The sequence below is a fragment of the Gymnodraco acuticeps genome, unplaced genomic scaffold (assembly GCF_902827175.1).
Source record: "Gymnodraco acuticeps unplaced genomic scaffold, fGymAcu1.1, whole genome shotgun sequence".
NCBI lineage: Eukaryota > Metazoa > Chordata > Actinopteri > Perciformes > Bathydraconidae > Gymnodraco > Gymnodraco acuticeps.
This window is the reverse complement of record NW_022989890.1, coordinates 3,133,687-3,154,146: the sequence shown is the minus strand read 5'-3', so window position 1 is coordinate 3,154,146 and position 20,460 is coordinate 3,133,687. Positions and strand designations below refer to the sequence as shown.

General features: G+C 39.7%; 2 protein-coding genes across 2 annotated transcripts; both read left to right on the top strand.

Annotated features, from left to right (window-relative positions):
• The first annotated feature begins 7,698 nt into the window (after positions 1 to 7,698).
• Positions 7,699 to 12,716, top strand: si:ch1073-15f19.2 (nectin-3). Its single transcript, XM_034199849.1, is given in 9 exon segments — positions 7,699 to 7,990; positions 8,230 to 8,565; positions 8,973 to 9,082; positions 9,238 to 9,394; positions 10,857 to 11,336; positions 12,041 to 12,137; positions 12,335 to 12,344; positions 12,346 to 12,395; positions 12,397 to 12,716. Coding segments are annotated over 9 exon segments (1,398 nt in total). The 5' UTR covers positions 7,699 to 7,908; the 3' UTR covers positions 12,473 to 12,716.
• A 3,547-nt stretch (positions 12,717 to 16,263) lies between these two features.
• LOC117536775 lies at positions 16,264 to 20,094 on the top strand. Its single transcript, XM_034201798.1, has 6 exons — positions 16,264 to 16,334; positions 17,115 to 17,219; positions 17,341 to 17,383; positions 17,526 to 17,620; positions 18,379 to 18,437; positions 19,402 to 20,094. The coding sequence occupies exons 1-6, from the start codon at positions 16,328 to 16,330 to the stop codon at positions 19,876 to 19,878; spliced, it is 786 nt and encodes a 261-aa protein (XP_034057689.1). The 5' UTR covers positions 16,264 to 16,327; the 3' UTR covers positions 19,879 to 20,094.
• The last annotated feature ends 366 nt before the right edge of the window (positions 20,095 to 20,460 follow it).

Genomic DNA, 20,460 nt, shown 5'->3' with positions numbered 1-20,460 from the left:
CGTCACCGTCGATGTTCTCTTATGCTCCAACACACGTTGCACGGGGTGCAGAATAGTTTCCCCCCACTTTCGTGCAAGACATCGGGGTACTGCTTTGCCCGGTCTTTAGCAGAATGTTCGTCGGTATATGAGATGGATTAGATTTCCACACGTTGTTTACCTTCTGTGATGCGCGAGCTGATGACGTCGCGTCATCATCATCATCACTACTTCACGTCAAGACGAGTTAACTTTTTTTTTTCTCAATTTTGTGTGGAAAAATGTGGGGATTATGCGGCCTTTTGATAAATATGCGGCCTTTTCAAAATATGCGCCATTTTGCTGATTATGCGGTAAATTCTGCCATCGCGGAATCGCGTTTTTCTGGAGGGTCTAAACATTTATTGTCAAAGCATTTAATATATGCATTGCTATCGGGATGTTAGAGCATTCCATGGAATATAACAAAAAGTGTTTGTGAAATAAATTACATACCCCACCTTTAAGTTCTATCAGAAACCCTTGAGATGTCCACAAACCCGTGGGGAAGTGGTGCTGCCCTTATGAAATGGAGCAATGTGGCATTGTCCTTATCGTCGTGATACACTTTGAAAAGACACTGTCAGAATACTGACTGATATCTTCTTAAGGATAGCTATTCTTAGCTCTCATTTACCTGTTAAACCCGAAGGTCCCCGCCGGCGGGGACCCTGGGTTTTTTTTTCACGACACTGTGTCTCAGGGCATCTTAATATTTAAAAACCTATTAATGTGTTATACCAGATTAACAAGAAGAATCTCAGCTAACTGACGATACGAACCATTTTTACCGAAACAAAACACAAGTCTCACAAGAAGCGTTAGCATTAGCCCTTAGCTAAAACGGGCAGATGCTACTTCCGGTGCTAACTAGCTAAAACAATCTTTAAAACTTAATATTTTCTGCACAAACTACATATCATCTGAAAGCTGATACTCCACAGATTATTGTGTTATAAGTATCATCACTGTAGGACACAAACTCACTGAGCTAGCAGCCAGAACAGAGAATAAAAAAAACAACAGTTTTCAAAACCATAACAATAATTATGTCTTACCGTTGCTGTTTTGTGATCAAAGCTCTTGTTCAAGGGAATCAAAACGCTGTTTAAGGTTAATCCAATGTCTTTTAGTCACTTTAGAATTATTCCTGATAATCTATCATTACATTCATGGCAGCAGAGTAGGTATAAAGTTTCGCAGTCCCGAGCTAATGCTGTCTCACGTGCTGTTTACGCAAACCTCTCTCTACTTGACGTAAGTGTTTAGCGGGACTTACTAACTGTCACTCGATTCTATTGGTTCTAACGGTTCAGAAAAGGTGTCAATCACCCAAATCGACCAATGGGTTCCAAAGATATGATCCTGCGTAGTATAAACTACGCCCGCTCCGGCTCCATTACGCATTACGCAGCCAGAAGGGAGAGCTTCACCACCGAGCAGGTGCTAGAGATGCTAGCTGACGATAGCGGGGTTGCATTCCAATAGTCCATTTAGTTTAGGAACCTTCCTAACGGAGTGAAATGACCCGGAAGTACGTCACTGGCAGCCATGATAAGTGCCGTTCCAATTATCCAAATGAAAGGAAAGGAGGTTTCAAACTTCCTTTATAACCTCCTTTAGTTTAGGAACCACTGGACCTCCCTAACCGAAAGGAGAGGAGAAAATGCTGCCCCACAATGCATTGCAGCCGCAGCAGTCGGCCGTTCACGGTAACAACCGATTATGACGGAGAAATGATATCATGAAAGTTACGGTGCTTATAAAGCATTTTAAAACATATGTGGTAAGTTGCCAAATTGCTTTTTTCTGAACGTTCATCAGTATTATAATCAAAAAGAGAAATATGAACGTTAGTTTTTACTGAAATGATCAAATAAAGTCAACATTTCACAGTCTTTACTGAGCTGTGTGGGGTTTGTTCAACTTTTAAAAGATGTTTGAATGGTGATATACACAGTGATAGATGTTAAGGACTAACGTTTATAATAAATACATTTGTATTGATTTTAAGATATTTTCATAGTTCATACAATCATACGTATTGGGATCATTTGTATTAATGTGGACCGGAGGGAGAGGGTGACGAGCATTCTTTCACACACACATACAGGTTTTGGGCCGAGGGCGACACCGTACTTCCGGTATCAACCATTTCACGCGAGGTGTATACAGAATATCATAGTCGATTGCCTTAATCAATATAGTCAACTCTAAAATACCACATATATGCATTGGCATGATAATATTATTGTGACAAGTGGGGTATTCACCTGGTGTTTCCAGAAGATAGACGTAGATGCCAAAATCGACCGAAGGCCACTTTTGAGGGTCGTAATTCCATACATTGTACATCCAACAACCCACACAGCTCTAGTTTACGCTGGTAACGACCTAGAGAACACCCCTCAAGTCCAGAGATGTAATCCGAAGACATGCAGCGATTTCTTCGGTCGTTAATTCAGAAAAAAAACCTAGTGCGCTCTGCCTGGCTACATAAGCGAGCTGTTTATATTAGCATCACCAGGATTTTTGCACCTCCAGAAAAATGGCGTCTTTATAAAAAAATATATGGCGCGCGTTGCATTGTGGGTAGCTGTGACGTCACTGTGTGTGAAAGAATACGTTTCACTTTCCTTTTTTATTTCAATTCCAACTTTGGTCATGAAGAATATGTTTCTCTGTTGTCCCCGTTCATAAAGCATAAAGCAACAGCATCAGAGCACGGTGCAGAGTCTCTAGATGAGTTTACAGTAGTCCCTCCTTCTTATTATACATCCATGTTGTAGTCCGCTGTATAGAAAACTGTAGTTTCCATAGTTTCCCCACAGCAGCAGACGCACATTCATGACGTCCGCTGGCGCATCATAAACACGTCGGATAGTGAAAGTGCATTCGGATTCTCTAAAGTACCGCGGTCTCTTCTCCTAAGTCCTTTTGAATTCTCCTATCCACTATCCCTTAACCCCGTGACGTTTCACTCAGAGGTCAAGGAATAGGAGATAGGGTTAGAATTTAGGAGCTGATTTTTGGATTATCGGAACGCAACCCGGGGCTATGATCATACCAGATGACTCTTCGTCGGATGATGAAGATCTCCTCCAGCCAGACCTGGATCCGGACAGTAGTGACTCGGATGTTGAACTTCCACCACGGGAAAGGTATGTAATCTCTCTGTTTTTATATATTACTTATGTGTTTGGTGGAACTGCGTCACAGTGCTAGCTTAGCCAAGAAGCTACAGGAATGATTAGGCAAAATGCTAAATAGTGTTACTTGTCTTTTTGGAGTTACATTTTCTAAATGAATGGCCAGTGAATACATGTGTTTACTTATTTATTTGGTGTAATATTATTCATTTATAGTCCAATATTATCCTATAAGTATAAGCCAGTGAATTAATCTAATCTCTTTGTTTTTCCACATTTGTTAGATGAGGAGTGACCCCAGCAGGACAAAGCCACACACCCAGAAGACTTTCAGGGAGCAGCTTGCTGCAGAATTGTTGGAGTTTGCTGAAGGCCCTGCTGAAGGCCCTGCACCTCCACCACCCCCTCCTCCTCCACCTCCACCACCCCCTCCTCCACTCACATGCATGCCGAGTATTATGGGGAAGATGCCACCAAGGTCAGGAAGAACTGCAGGAGGTGCCTAGATGCTGGACTCAAAAGGGTGAAGACACCTGTGTACTGCAGGAAGTGCCAGGTCCCTCTGTGCTTCACTGTCAAAAAGAACTGTTTCAGGGAGTGGCACGACCTAAATACTGGAACATTCAGGTAGGTATAAAGTTCAGGTAGGTATAACGTTTTGCGAGTGTTTATTTAAAAAGAAATACTTGTTGTTTTTATATACCTAGTGTGATTTTATTGTAGTGTGTTGGTAAAATATTTGTTGTTTTTACAAACCTACAGTGTGGTTTTATTGTATAGTACGTTGGTAAAATGTTTGTTTTTACATGCCTATAGTGCGTTGGTAAAATGTTTGAAATAAATCTGCCCCAGTTGGAGTCAAATGTTACCTATGTTTCCGTTTTTTTTTATTGTGCAAGTACACCTACACACAATGACCTACAGCAGTGACTACCAACTGGCGGCCCGCGGGCCACATCCGGCCCGCCAGACATTCTCATCCGGCCCGCACGACGGGGGTGACTGCGGTGTGGTTACTGTGTGCAGTACCGGAGTCCAACAGAGAGGCAGCAGCTGCGGGACAGTAGACTGCGTACTGCAAAACCTGCCCTGCCTTGAAGAAGAAGTAATCCTTCGTTGTGAAGAGTCTGCTTTGTGCGCTCCGCACCACAGCAGTAGCCCTGCTGCGACAGAGTCCAACAGAGAGGCAGGAGCTGCGGGACAGTAGCCTAGAAGCAGGGTTGGGTTGTAACGGAATACATGTAACGGCGTTACGTAATCAGAATACAAAAATCAAGTAGGCTAACTGTATTCAGCTGGCGTTACATTTGAAAAACGAGTGATCTGATTACAGTTACTTTCGTAAACCTGAAGTGAATACATTTTGGAATACTTATTGGAATTATTGGTGGAAAAATGTCCTCACAAAATGTAATATTCATTACCGGCAGAGCTGTGCACACTGCATGGCGCTGCAGCATGTCTGTGAGCGAGAGAGAGATGCAACGCGTCTGTGAGGCCCCGCCCCCGCACGCAGATGAGAGAGAGATCTCTTTTAAAATATATTGCAAGTTAGAAACGGAGATGGTTAGATAAAATGTGCAAGATAACGTTTATGTAGAATTTCTTTATTGTCGAAATGATGACATTCATAACGGGATCAAATCAAAGTGAATGGTTTGCTGCTGCTGAATGCCTGGGGCAAGTGACTGGAAAAAGTTATAACATCGTTTCAGATAATAAATAATAATGATAATTCATTCTATTTAGGGGCGCCTTTCAAAGCACCCAAGGACACCTTACAATTCATAACATATTCTAAGGAAAGGTTTTAAGACAGTACAAAAATGCAGTCCGGGTGATGTTTTTTACGTGTGGTGCAGATGAGAGGGAGCTGTCCAGAATGACACCAAGATGTTGTGTTTGAGTTCTTTATACGCCATTAAAACAGTAAAATACGTGTCTCCTGTTCACCAAAACATACCCATCTATGGAAAAACAAAGTATTCTAAAAGTAATCTGAATACGTTAAAGTAGACCCGATTCCAACGTTTAAGACACGTAACTGCACTGTATTCTGATTACTTTCAGAGCCATGTATTCAGTATTTAGTAACTGATTACAGAACACTCAATACGGTGTAACGGATATAAGGAGCTGTTTAAATGAAAACAGAGGAGCGACATTTCGCCGACAACTGCGCCGAGCAATTGACTTTATGCAGGTAGCCAGACAGTGGGACATTGTACGAAAAGTCAGCACACTCAGCACGGATAGTGCGTAACATGATTGCAGCGTCCAGGCAGCTCCCGTTCGAGCATACCTTGAGTTGCACATAGCTCCAACGATCCATCACACACACACACACACACACGCACACACACACACTTTGTATTGTATTATTGTATGAGAGAGGTTCCAGGTTGAATTGAGGCGAATATTTGTAATGTTCAGAGGTTGTTGTGTTTAATATTCATGAGAATATTTGTCATTGTTAAAATGATAATAAACATTAGCATAAAGCATATTTGTCCACTCATATGTTGATAAGAGTATTACAAACTTGAAAAATATTCCTCTAAGGTACATTTAGAACAGATCAAAAATGTGCGATTAATTTGCGATTAATCTTGATTAACTATGGACATTGGACAATCATGCGATTAATCGCAATTAAATATTTTTAATCGACTGACAGGCCTAAAAAAAAAAAATTTTTTTTTTTTTTTTTTTGGGTGGAATGAATACCTATAGTGATGCTTCAATGTAATACAATGATTTTTATAGTCTGGTACCTGAAAAAGGTCAAATGGCACTGATGGAACCAAATGTGCCCAAATGTGCCCAAAGCTTATTCCGCCTGGACTTTATTTTCATAAACCTCTCTAAAAAGGGCAAATGTCACTTGTTTTGCCTCAATCTTGATACAGGGTACTTATTATATGTTATACTTTGGATTCCTAAAGCTTTTAGGCTACTAACCCATCATTCAAGGTTGGTCTTCACTATAAGTAATGGGTTTTCTTTAGGCGGAGACAGGAATTTACATTTTTTTGCTATGTTCCATCTGAATTTACTCTGACACAGAAACATCTATATTGATTCTGACACTTCTACATCCAACTCACAGATGTAACCTTGCTTTGATAACAACAATTATTCATATAAACCTTTTAGAAGTGAAGTTATAGTCATTTGTTCTGGGAATGTCATTTTCGAGCCTGAAACCTGAAAAACAGGCTCGGGGTTTAACAGGTTAAAAGAAAGGTCATGCTCAATATATTACTGCAATGTCTGATCCATACTAGTAACTGATAACATTGTTTTCTTTTAGCTAATACATTTAGACATGAGATAATTTGACAAGTATATCAACAGAATTACCTTAAATCCTTGCAAAACCTTTCTACAAAAAACATGTTTACAATCATCAGCAGTTTTTTAGACTTAGATTCAACCAGAGTTTATTCTTATGATTTGCGCAAATTGGATGTAGTTGTATGAATCTAGAAGCTGCAGACAAATCATTTAATTATTTGATTAATTCATTAGAAGTCCAGCAATTTGACATTATATCTTACAGAAATTATGTTGCTCTTCCTTTAAAGGGCCCATGTCATGCTTTTCCGGTTATTACCCGTCCCCTTGTGTGTTATGAAGGTTTTTATGCATGTGAACGGTCTGCAGAGTCAAAAACCCTCAAAGTACCCCCTGTAGCGAGTAAAACTCTAACAGTCTATGCTGCCCCAAAACACCTCGTTGGAGATTTCTCATTTTCCATTGTTTACTTCCTGGGTACTCTGACGTGTTTCTTTCTGACCAATCAGAGCACACTGGGCTCACAGGGAGGGGGGGGGGGGGGGAGGAAGAAGCTCCAACAAGCCGTTTAGAACAGAGAGTGAATACACATACTATACAGAGATGCTGTATGAGAAACCAATGTGAGTTTGGAAAATTGCACAGTATAAATCTATTCTAGTAGACCTCAACAATGGAATTATGATCAGTAGAAATGGCCATGACATGGGACCTTTAAAATGAACTAATCAGTTAATTGGAGAACCTATTGGACTTACAATTTCCAAAGTTGCCCATTATTAATAATGTCATGTTTATTTTATCTCTTCATCCCAGTGCAAGTGACATTCACCACCAACAAGCACAGAGGACAACACTGATCATGTACAAGCCGTGCCTATGTCATTTTTCAGACATGTTATCTTTATTATACAAGACGGCAAACCGAGTAAGGGGAGAAAGAGATCTCTAGATTGTATTGTATGTTGAGTATGTTTTGACCAACAGATGGAGCTAAAATGAGAGTATGGACATGATAGATATACAGTTACTGTATACAGGATGTGTCTTCTTGGTTTTAGAATGTACTTTGTATGCGTCTGTGTCTCAGTGTCTTATCTTGAATCTTAAATGATCAGTTATGTTAACCAAAATTAAATGAGTCAATTCTCTAGACTGGTATTTAGATCAAAGTCTATCCTCTTTGTCTCGTCAGTTAGTCCTGACCAATAGAATACATAGTGATAGCTCTGTGGAGATTTTCTATTGCAAGAACCTGCTTTGCACCAGAGGTTTTTTCCGCCGCAAAGCGCTAAACATATGACTCGCTCAGTGTGGTTTCCTGTGAACATATGTCATCCTGTTGTCTGTCTCACAGGCTCTACCCCACTCTTTAACCTCAGTTTGCAGTCTACTCTTTCTGTCTTTGCTGAACCTCTCAATCGATTCAGTCTGATTGATCGTGATGAGTTTGGAGAGCTTGAACATGGCTGGAGGTGTCCTGGGAACGGCCTTCTCTCTCCTGCTTCTTGCCTCTATTACACAAGGTAATCCTAAACCACGGATGCTCGTGTAAAATCCCAGCATTCTCGGGATATCCACAATGGGTTTGTAATGTGTATTGGTATTTGTTTTGACATGTTACGTTAGCATAATGCTATGATAGTGTCTGCCTGCATCCCAGCGGACTTCAGTCTGTATTATATATATATTATTATTAAACTTCAAAATGTAAGTGATTGTGTCTCTAACTTGTACTGCTTCCAATGTCTGATGTGCTTGACAGGGCTCCAGCAGGATGTTGACATTTTACATTATGAAAAGATGGAGGCAGTAGTGGGGGAGAATGTTACCTTACCCTGTATTATCCAAAGTAGTCCTTCTCTCACGATCATAAGTGTTGAATGGAGGAAGAACAAGAGCGGAAACACCAAGCTGGCTGTGTACTCCCCAAATCTTGGACTCAGGATGTTCTGGCCTAATGTCACCATGCAGAATGTGACCAACGGCTCCTATCTACACCTTCATGACGTAGAAACATGGGACAGTGGTTTCTATATTTGTGAAATTGCGACTTTTCCTCTGGGGGCCATCAGGAGCGAAACAGAGCTAAAGATCAAAGGTAAGACGAAAAGCATGTGGAGAAGTTCCCAGTGAGCACATAATTTTATATTTAGTTACAAATGAGCAGTTCTATCTTGTTGTTTAATGCTTATTTTTCATTTTGCTCTTGAATGCATCAGAGCCCATAAGCCAATATCAGCCCTTCTAAGAAAATGTATATAATATTTGCAAGAACACATTTAAGAGCTTTGTTTAGCCCACTTATTTTCCCCTTATACACCTTCTTTCCAGCCTTAACAAATATGTTATGAACAAAATAAAGGGAGCTGACAATTCCAGAAGGTGCCATTCATGTGAATTGCATCTGATAATAATCCTTCTGACACTTTCATTTTACAGCAGATGTTTGACATGCCCATGCTTGTGTTTTAAATCCAAATTCATCTCATATTTTCTCTCCTTTAGATGAAGTTAAATTATTGTGTGATGCGGAAAGCATTGTCGAAGTTCCTCCTGGAGAAAATGTGACAATTTCATGCACAGCGTTTCCTGCTGATCATTACAAGTGGACCAAGGTGATGGAAAATATAAAAACTATAACTCAGCCCACAATTAAATTCACTTCATTCATCAAACGTTATTGATCACCTCTGATGTCAAAGCCTACAGTACAAATACACTTCTGTATATGAGAGGTTTCTTAATGCTTCATAACCTTGTTATATCCTAGAACAACACACTGGTTTCAGAGAATGAATCTCTGGAGCTCTGGTTGGTGACTGAAGCTCACTCAGGGATTTATACACTGACTGTCACCACAGGAAACAAAAGTGTGCATAAAAAGTTCTCCATCACCGTGCTAACAGCAACCACAAGCCTGAGGACGGGTGAGCATTTCTCTCTTTACGGTGTACTCTATTTCAGCGTTTCCTCTGGGCCGTGTTACTGGAACAAAGAGCTGATACTTGGCTTTTGTTTTTATACTGAAGCTCACTCAATTTTAGGTTTGTATTTAGGATAAGGGAACAGATTCGCACAGCTATGAGAATGCACCAACTGTGAACACATTGGAAGCTTTAAGAGTGAAACTCGTCATTCTTTGCTGCAAATCAATTACCCTGCAGGATTAGGGTGAACACTGAATTAACTAAAAAACAGTTTGTACAGTTGTAGATCATGAAACAACAAAACTGCATGTTGTCTGCCCTACACTGGTGATATAGCACTGTCTAGCTCTCTTCCTGTGTACGTTTCTCACTTTAATGTCAACACGTAGCAATAGGAAAAAAATAAAAAGCCACAGTGTGTCTAAGTCACGTCCTGCTCTCCCTTTCTCTCTTCTCAAACCCTGAGAACAAACACACTCAGCAGAGTCACAACAGAGTCTATACACCGCAACATGGGGTGAGAGCACAATCTGTTGGCCACATTTGAGTAGTACAGCCCGGTGACGGTTTGGAATAATACTGAGAATACTGACTAGATGTACTCATCATTAGTTAAGTATATGTGTATAATCCATACCATACTGTTGGATTTGCCCCTGGCTTCAGGCTCCAGGTTTTTTAAGTTCCCATCAGCAAAAACACGTGGGTTTGCTATCCTGGCCCCAAAATGAGCTCCCCATTGACATCAGGACAGCAGATAGCTTACACACCTTCCGGCGCAGACTGAAAACGTATCTCTTTCGACTCCACTTCGAGCGATAGAACTATTAACAAAGCACTTATATACTAATAAAGGACTGGCGTACCTAAAGCCAGTTGGGTAGCACTTGAAATGTTTTGGCTCTATGAAGCCTGATGTACTTATATGATTCTGTTTTCTTCAAGTTTGTATTTTGTTAGTCGAATGCACTTATTGTAAGTCGCTTTGGATAAAAGCGTCAGCTCAATGTAATGTAATGACCTCTTTACCTTATTTTACCCAATGATTACGCACAGAGCTCATACATGCCATGTGGGTCCATTTCAATGATGTATTAAATGACTGCGTATTTCGATAGGGATTAACTACAATACTTATAGTTTCAACCCAATTTAGGTACAAAATAGGTACGAAAAACAAAGTCTCACCATACAGATTGGAGTGTCTTATATTTCTTTGTCTAAACCTTCGCAAGAGAACAACTAAGCATATTTCCCAACATATTAAACCATAACATTAACAGGAACTTAATGTAAAAGATGGGTCTTTTAATCCAGTTTCCCATGTCAGGTATTTCTTTTCTCACAAGTGAGAGCTGTGCAGGTCCAAAGAAAGAATGTTATTTGATGCAGTGACAACATCAAAATAGTAGAGAACCTTTTTGCCGACAGCATGTCTACCGTGGTGTTTTGCTACTTTCAGATCTCATGACAGCTACACCACAGTCCAATGTGACCGAGGAGGGTTTGATCACATCAGCAGACAGCAGCCTCCCCACATCACCGACCACTGGGAGGCCAAATATTGATGGCAATGTGACTTGGACCATGAATATGAGCACTGATATAACAGATGATCCCAACTCTAGAAATGTCACAGATGGAGCGCATATGACCCATTTAACAGATTATACACATATCAGTGTCACGTCATCCCCTGTCACACACACTGACAGCTATCACTTGAACAGCTCCACTGATCAGGAGATTAACAGCACTCACAATCCAAACACATCCACTTTTTCTGACCAATCAGTGCCCAGCAATCCAACCACAACTTTAAGTAATGGTAATAAGGTGTTCAGATCAACACAGGAGACAAAGAATGAGTCCATGGGAGGCAATCCTGTTGCCACGCCAACTCCGAACACTGGAAATACAACGGTAGTCATTGAGGATGGAGGTAATAATTACTTTGTGTATCACAGTTTATTGATTTTGGAAAATTGTTATTTTGCTCTCTTTAATTTAAAATGAACATTTCAAGGAAAACCATGTGCCCTTTATCTACCATACAACAAATACAGTTTAAATAAAAATAAAATAATTGATAATGCTAAACATGCACTTTGTCTGGGACTGAGAATTATCAACAGCCCTTTGTTTCCCTGAAATAGGCTTTAAGTAGTGCTCTAAGACTGTGTGGCACATTAGTCTCTTTGGGGTCTGCGTGCAGTGTGGTTATCTTTGTGGCAATAAGTGAAGTGAGCTACAGCAGTGTTGGAAAATTAAAAGTAGAAATGGTTTAAAAGCAGCAAATGAATACAGACCAAAGACCTGAATGCTCGATAGGCAAGACCTACTTATAAACCTTCATATGAAGAACTTCTGCAGTTTCTTTGCCTTCAGCTTCTGAATTCTTATCACATGCTGAGGCTCTGCAGATACCAGTTTTCTCTGCCTAAGGCCAGATGCCCTCACAGGGTAGAAATGTCATTAAAAAGGAGACAACTTCTTAATGCGGACAGCTCAGGGGGAGGACAGCAAAACACACTTTTCTGCCTAAGGCACAATGTTTTTTTATACTGGACATCTATTATCAATATATTTATTTTAAATGTTGCTGTTGCTGTTCTCCTTAATGACACTTTTTCACTTGTCTCTCAGATTTTGGAGGTTTACGGAGTGATGTGTTGTTGGCGCTAATCATCGTTCCAATCCTACTACTGATCGTTTTGGCTGGCTTTCTCTACAGGAGGGAAAGGTAAAACGTTCATTACCTATCCATACAACCATCGTTTGCACCTGCGACCGAGTACAACTGATCTCTCTCTCTCTCTCTCTCTCTCTCTCTCTCTCTCTCTCTCTCTCCTCTCTCATCCTCTCATCCTCTCATCCTCTCTCAACCTCTCGTCTCTCTCCTTCATCTCTCTCTCTCTCTCTCTCTCTCTCTCTCTGTAGGATGGATCTCCCCGCCTCCGTTCAAACCGCCTCCTCCTCCGATCAAGTATACAGCTGCAAGATGTCCCCTTGCCCACTTCAAGGTGTAACTCTGTGATAGAACCTAAAGATATGAAACAAATGTTCATGGATATTTAATTCCTACTATATAGCGTGATGAATGTGTATAATTTGCATTCTGTAATTGCTGGGATATAGTGAAAACTCTGTCACATGCAAAAAATTAAAATGTAGGTGTAATGTAAGTTTAGGTCAGTAATATCAAACTGACGTTACAACACCTTTGCAGGCAATTGTACAAACAAGGACTGTGTTTTTATGTAGGCTGTGTTATTTGTTATTGTATATAAATTAATTAAATAATCTAATATTGTCAAAGAAAGTTGACTTTGAGCTATTACTGGCTATTAATATTTCACTCTGTCATATTTGCAATAACACTGTATTATAGGGTTGCCAACCGTCCCGTATTAGAGCCAAAAGGGGGGACTTTGTTTGTCCCGGATTCCCGTGTAAAGGGAAAAATAAAAAATATGTTTCTGTTTGCGCGCAATGCAGTGTGTCTGGCTGCGTGCCTGTGTGTTTGTGTGCTGTATCCGAAGGGCATTAGGACCGCTCAGTTGACAGGGCAGGCACAATGCTCGCACGTGTGTGTGAGATTTTCTCCGGTGGGGCGCGGGCGCTGCATCACTGTTCGTGTGGCATGTCAGCCTGTTCAGTCGTGTGGGGAAATGAGCGCTGCCGGTGGAGGAGGTGATGATGAAAGAGGAGAAGAGAGAGAGGATGTGGTTCTGGGCCCTGGCCCTTCTAAAAAGAAAAGACTTGTGTCTTACAACAAACAGTGGAAGAAAAACACAGTTGGGTAAAGCCCGTGAGTGGAGATCTGTCTCGGGTCTTGTGTGTGTGTGTGTGTGTGTGTGTGTGTGTGTGTGTGTGTGTGTGTGTGTGTGTGTGTGTGTGTGTGTGTGTGTGTGTGTGTGTGTGTGTGTGTGTGTGTGTGTGTGTGTGTGTGTGTGTGTGTGTGTGTGTGTGTGTGTGTGTGTGTGTGTGAGAGAGAGTCAGTCAGCTGATTGATGGGAAAATGCTGGGAAAATGGTTGGTTGAAGGATAACATTAAGTCTAATAATGATGTACCGTGCATGTTCACATCATGTATACTTTGCATTACTTAATACAATTTTTCAAATATTTATTTTTTAACATTTTGGACAAAATAGCCAATTGTACATCGAGGTGCCCAGATGTCCTAGTGCCCACCTATCCGATTTGAACATGCTGATGTACAATGTGATGTAGTAGCCTAATGCAGGTGTAAGACCATTGTGTTTGTATTGTGTTATAGGTATGCATCGTTTTCTATGCATTTTGAGGGTTTTGGGGGGTTTGACCCCTGAACCCTAGGGGGCTGGCTCCCCCAAAAGAATTAAATAACATAACCCTAACCCTAAAACCGAAATAAAGTAACAAAAAAAAGTAACTAAATCCGCCAGAAACCCGAAAATCTTCAGGGGACACATTCCTGTGTCCCGTTTTTCCATTTCTGGAAGTTGGCAACCCTAGGGCTGTATGACCTTGGATATGCAGCAAGCAGAACATCATACTGACATAAATCCACATCTAGATCCAGTTCTTCTGTAATGTAGGTATCATTTCACTGTACTGTTCTCGTTTTCAACGTGTGGATATTGAAACAGCCAGCTAAACTCTCCTCAGCATCATTCCTCCAAGTAACAGGCAGGTGTTGTCTTTGGCAGGGATTTTAATGGTAAGAAGTGTGAAACTGAAACAAAATACATTTCTCCATAAGTACACATAAAACAATGATATGTTCTTAACATTTACAGAATAAATGTACTTTTTACAAGAACAGGTTATTGCAGGTAAATATGCGATGCAACATTACACAGCATTACGTAACACACTATAACACAGCAACAAGTTCTTACAAAAATTATAATTATCCTTACTACAAAATGATATTACCACAAATAATATCAAACACTTGTAGCTAAAATAATAATTAGTAACTTGACTTACTGATAATGACACGTTTAGGGCTTAGAACGAAGGATGGATGGGGATTCTGGAGCGAGTGCTCCCATTACATGCTTATTGCATTAGTGTCCATGTGTAAAAGGACTTCCTGGAACTTAAGGAAGTGATCATTTCCACAAAGGAAGTGCCATCTCTTTCAAAGTACATTTCAAAAATAAAAGCTGCCTTCTAACTGCTAATACATTCCAAGAGGCCCTAATTTAGCCTTTTCCCTTTCATGTAGTATGTTATTTAGCTTTTTGTGCATTTCAATGGTCAGCAAAGGCTAAAATCCCAAAGTGCAAGACAGAGGGAGTTTCTATCCCACACACACAGATCCCCCCACCCCCCCACCCCTGCCTGAAACGCCTCCATTGACCATCCATGACATCACTACGTAACACTTGTGCTTATATTGGCTAGTGCTCCAACACATTGTACGTGATAGGCCAAGGGGCGGGACATTTCTGACACCTCTCTAAGCAGAGCCGGCCAGCTAACCAATCAGAGCAGACTGGACTCTGGTTTCAGACAGAGGGTGAAAAGAGGTGCTGCAGCACAGGCAGTATGAGAAAAATAAAGAGCTTTTTGAACATTAAAGCATGTAATCATATCACAGTAGAGGCACTCAATACAAATATGAAATTGAGTATGAGCATTAAAGGGGCCCTTTAAAGCAAAGTAGTAGTTTAGTATTAGTAGTAGTTCAAATGAGTTATGTCAATCAGCTGTTTGCTGTGGGATGGAGGGTTTGTTGCCCAGTAGCCCAATGATTTCCTCCTATGTAATTCTTCATTGCTGATTGACTGACAATATCAAAGAGTCAAGACCCCGTTGTCTACGTGTGACACTTGAGTTTACAAAGTGGGGCTTAAACCACAAACCACATTGGCTAAATGGCTAACACGAAGAACAACCACTGGTTAGCATTATACACAAAAAGGAAGTGATATAGCTTCTCATATTTCTGAGAGTTTGCTGATTATATAAAACATGTTTTATTCCTGTGTGTTGATCATGTCTTTAATCATTCAAATTTAGTTTTTCCTTTTCAGGTCAAACTAAGAGGACCCTGCTAAATTGGATTGGTCAGTAATACAATATTTCACACACACACATAAACACATACACACACGCACACACACACACACACACACACACACACACACACACACACACACACACATTCACTTGTGCATTTGGCTGTGCTGAGAACGCTTTCATTCCTGCTTTTTTTTCAGATTTTCCGACCACAGTAGCAAAACCACAATGTGCTTCGCACACAAGCTGTAGCTACATTCTTAATACTGAAGGCCCGTGCACATTAACAAGAATTATTACATAAACGCTTTTTTTTAATCTACCCAAACCAAATCTACATGTGTGCCTGTTATTCGTGGACCTGTGCGCACACTATTTGCGAACTAGGAACAAAGTTAAAAAGTGTGGTAACAGCTCAAGACTTAGTGTTATTACTATTATTACTAGTGTTAAGTTCAGTGAGGTGTGGCAAAAAATAGGGATGGAGTTTTTTGTATTTTGTATTTATTTATTAGATTAAATTACATTAGAACATAAGTAAAGTACATATGTGTCTGTCTTTTAAAAAAGGTATATTGTTTTTTTATTTTACTCATTTGTTTGTGTGCAGACATTTTCCTATTAGATTAAAAGTATTGAAGTCTTAACAGATATTTATAAACCATAAATGTGGCAATCTATTTGAGATCCTAATGTACCTCACAATGGGATTGAGACTGGGTGCCTCAGAATGAGGTTACGTTGCTTCCTGTTTGTAACTGAAGAGCAGTTTTCAAAGCACTGTGTCAAAAGAGAGGTAACTGAGGCAAAGTATAAATAGACGACAGGCACACCTCACTCTCTTAACACGGTGATGCGTCGTCGACTCGGATACGTCGTTTCAGACAAACAATCCGTTTGGTTTGAGACGGCTGGAATATGAAAGGTACGATGACAACTATCTTTTTTTATAAGATTCAGATTTATAAACTTGTATCTAATATTCCTACTGATATTGTATCCCTTAGTGTGTTTCGACTTTCACCACAAAAACAGGAAAGGCTGAATCCTTTCTAAAGCGTATTTAACAGAATCTGGAGTTACTTGTGTATGTTAGGTTAAACGCTCTGTTTATTGACTCTTAGTATACACACATCACTTTTTGTTTTACATTGTGTTAATGTCAAAGTAAGCACATTGATCAAACCATGTGCAGCATACTTAATCATTTTAAAGCTTGTGAACTGCAGTATTTATAAATATTATGATATAAAGATTAGATATTATTAACAATAATAAAATACATTTTATATATGTTTCTCATATTTGAGAGTATTGTTTTCCTAAAATTGGTAATAACAATTTAGCTTGTGTGATATATTGTTAAAGCCGTCTTCAAATGTCTCATATGCAGTAGCACCCTGTAGACACTTTAAAGTTAAAGTCATATCATTTAAATGAACAATAGCTTCTTTGTGTCTATGGTTTTTACATCTTAAAAGCTCAGGGATGGGATTTCCCAGTTTCTGTGAAGCATTTGATTACATCTGTGCTTCTGAGCACGAATAATGACGCAAATATTTTTTCTTTTCTGTTTATCATTGAGACATACTGAAGGAAATTCCAAACTGTTGTTAGCAGATAACATTATGGACCATTAGTTTCGCACACTGACTTAAAAAGCACAGTTTAAGATGTTGATAGTGGTTTTTATTGTCTTTTACAGATGAAGCGGTAGCGGTAGCTCTGGCGCTGTTATCTCTGGCCTTGTTGATCTCTGTTTGTCTCAATGTCTTCTTCTGCATCAGACAAAAAGACACTTTGTGCAAAGGTATGGTTGCATTTAAAATGTTTATTAAATTGCTTTGTTAGCGTTTACCATAACTGTAAACCTCTCTCTGCTTTTAAAAGAACAGGGCCTTTATAAATGTATACATATTGTGTTCCAACAGACACGGACGAGTGCTGCTTCAGAAGTATTAATACAGGAGCAAGGTATGCGTTGGCTTGTGTGCATGTCAGCCCATTATAAGTGCAATACAATGAGAAATAATATATAAAAAGGGAAATTCATTATTTGCTGTACATCTACGAATGACCTCTTATTATAGAACTAACCTGTGATATGTTGTTGAAGCCCCTCACAGGATGAAGGGCATTATTTTCATGAACACAATCACGAAGAGCTGCAGGAAAATCCAATCTACGGCAACATCAGCTCAGACAGAGGAGGTGAGAGCAAAGCCAGAGATCATTTTGTATATTACATTACATTATTACATTACATTTAGCTGACGCTTTTATCCAAAGCGACTTACAATAAGTACATTCGACCAGGAAGACACAACCTTGAAGAAAACAGAATCATAAAGTACATCAGGTTTCATAGAGCCAAACATTTCAAGTGCTACTCCACTGGCTTTAGGTAAGCCAGTCCTTTATTAGTATAAAAGTGCTTCGTTAGTAGTTCTAACGCTCGAAGTGGAGTCGAAAGAGATGAGTTTTCAGTTTGCGCCGGAAGATGTGCAAGCTATCTGCCGTCCTGATGTATATAACAATAACATAACGATATAAATAATAACATTAGTCTCTGAATGACAAGCATGACACAATATATATCTTTGTCTGTGATACTTTGTTTGATTACACAATTAATTTATGTTAGAATCACCTTTATGACTATTTCCTTTTTGCTGTATTTGTAGGCAGTATATTTTAGCAAATGCCACGTTACCAAATGTAAGATTATATCAGTGTGTATCATAACAAGTTGAAAGTTCATTTGGATCAATATCATGCAGAACAGACTTAAGATAGATGTATAAATCAATGCATCCAAAAATGTTTACTTCCTTTTCAACCACAGTTCAAAAATAGTTAGATTTCCAATATGTTGTAATTGATTCTAGATCCTTCTCTTTTCTATTTAACGTGACTCCATATGTGTGCTCCTAACGTATACAAGCCGAATGACCAATTCATGTGTTCAGATTCTGTCGAGGTTTGCTATGAGACGATGACCATGGAACGCGCAACAGATCGCATGAAGGTAATTGAAAATGTGACAGAATAACTGCAAAAAAAGGAAATATTTGTAACGTGCTTTTGTGAGCTGAGGTGCAAAATTCAGTTTTCACCCGTTATTTATTTGCACGGGTTATTCACACTCGTACATATGATATCGTGTGGATTTCATGCTCGGGTAATGACATCTTTAAACCTCTCTTAAGCTTTGCATCAGCAATACGTATGATAAAATGTGAATGTATCAGGTACTAATGTTGCCTAATAATATTCTAAACCGCTTTATTCGCTTTTACTACTTTATTTTGTTATTATTTTATCTATGTATGAATGCTGCGTGTCTTTGTTGTATGTTGTCTATTCTGAATGTATTGATGGCACCTAAAAAAGGAGTAGCTTTACTCTTTTCGTTGTACTTCTACAATAAATATAAATGCGTCTAAAATGTGCAAATATAGTATTATGTATTTTTATTGTAGGTCCCGAGGGGAAAATGGGTTGCAACACATCACAAAGGCATTTAAAAAGATAAGACAATACGTCACTGGCAACAACATAGATACAGATTAAAACAAACAGACATAAGATAACCAGATATCGGCAGACATGATAGGCCCTCATTTGCGAAATAGGGGGGACAGGGCCAGACCAGCTGGGTAAACAGTGCGTGTGTCGCAACTATAAATACATATATATCAGCATTGTATTTAAAAATACACATGCAGACCTGTTTAAACCCATGCTGAGAGATTTGCTTTCAAAGCGGAAGGCAGCTAAACCCTTTGAAGTTGTGGTCAATTTAACTCTGAACCAATGCACATAATAAGGCACATGGTGTTCTAAAAATAATCTAGGCTTACAGAATTACATGAGAGTTAACAACCACAAGACCTAGAAGATCACACCGGTGTTTACTGCTGATGCTTTGTTTGGTTATCTACGCAAACAGCATTTCACTAACCCATGTTTTCTCTACTGTCTGAAACCAGTCCATAGCGCCTGACCTGAATTATGCCTCATTGGATCTTAAGTTGGTAAAGAAACGCATGAAGAAGAATCGCCATCAGCAAGGCCCCGCTCAGAGAAGAAGCAAACTTCCAGAGGAGCTGCCGGGCCACCTCACTCCCACCCTGAATACTTTCTTAGAGGTGGAAGCAGACATGGATGCTCACCTTCCTTCCAGAAACACCAGCACCATGGTTTCACACAGCAGCATCTACCTGAACAGTCAACAGATCGCCCAGGAGACAGAGGAGCTGGAGAGGGATAGGGGTGCAAACATGGAGAGGGAGATCGTGGGTTGGGGGGGAATAAGAAAGGGGCAAAGTAGAGAGTGGAAAGGAGAGCAAGAGTTTGAGGGAAGAAAAGATAGACATGATGCTAATGGGGTTGTATGCACACAGCTTTCAGAAGTAGAGGCTATTCAGAACAGCAGCTTTAGTCATGATAGTGAGCATCAAGATTAAGATTCAAGTGTTTGAGCTACCTAAGAAAAGCTAACTGACCATTATTGTGTCTGAAAGAATGAATGAATGCTACCTTCAATATTTAACAAGCTTTTTGCGCAATTTCCTCTTTGATGTAAATACATTTGAACTCTCCAGATTGAGCAACAGAGGAACAAAAGGTGTACATCTCTGTGCAGCGGAGGTACAAAACTGAGAATAAAGAAAGAAATGAAACTCAGTGTGTGACATTTAGAGGTCAAGGACCCAGTGGAAATGTATGTTTTGAAAGACAAGGAAGACATCACATCATCACAGGACATGGAAGATCTTTCACTGTTTTGATGTCTCATAGCAGAAGGAAAAACAATCTAACATTTGTTTTCCACGCTGTAGGCGATATAACAATATACTTGCCGATGCACACGTGAATCTGCTTTTCGGTTATATTACCATGAATGATACAAATGAACATGAAGATTTGATTAAAGGTTGGAAAGTAAAAAGCGGAAAGCTATAAGTGAGATATTAATAGGGCATATTGTAGGAAATGTCACCCACAGAAGATTTTCCACGTCAAAGTTACCATTACTGTCATTACTT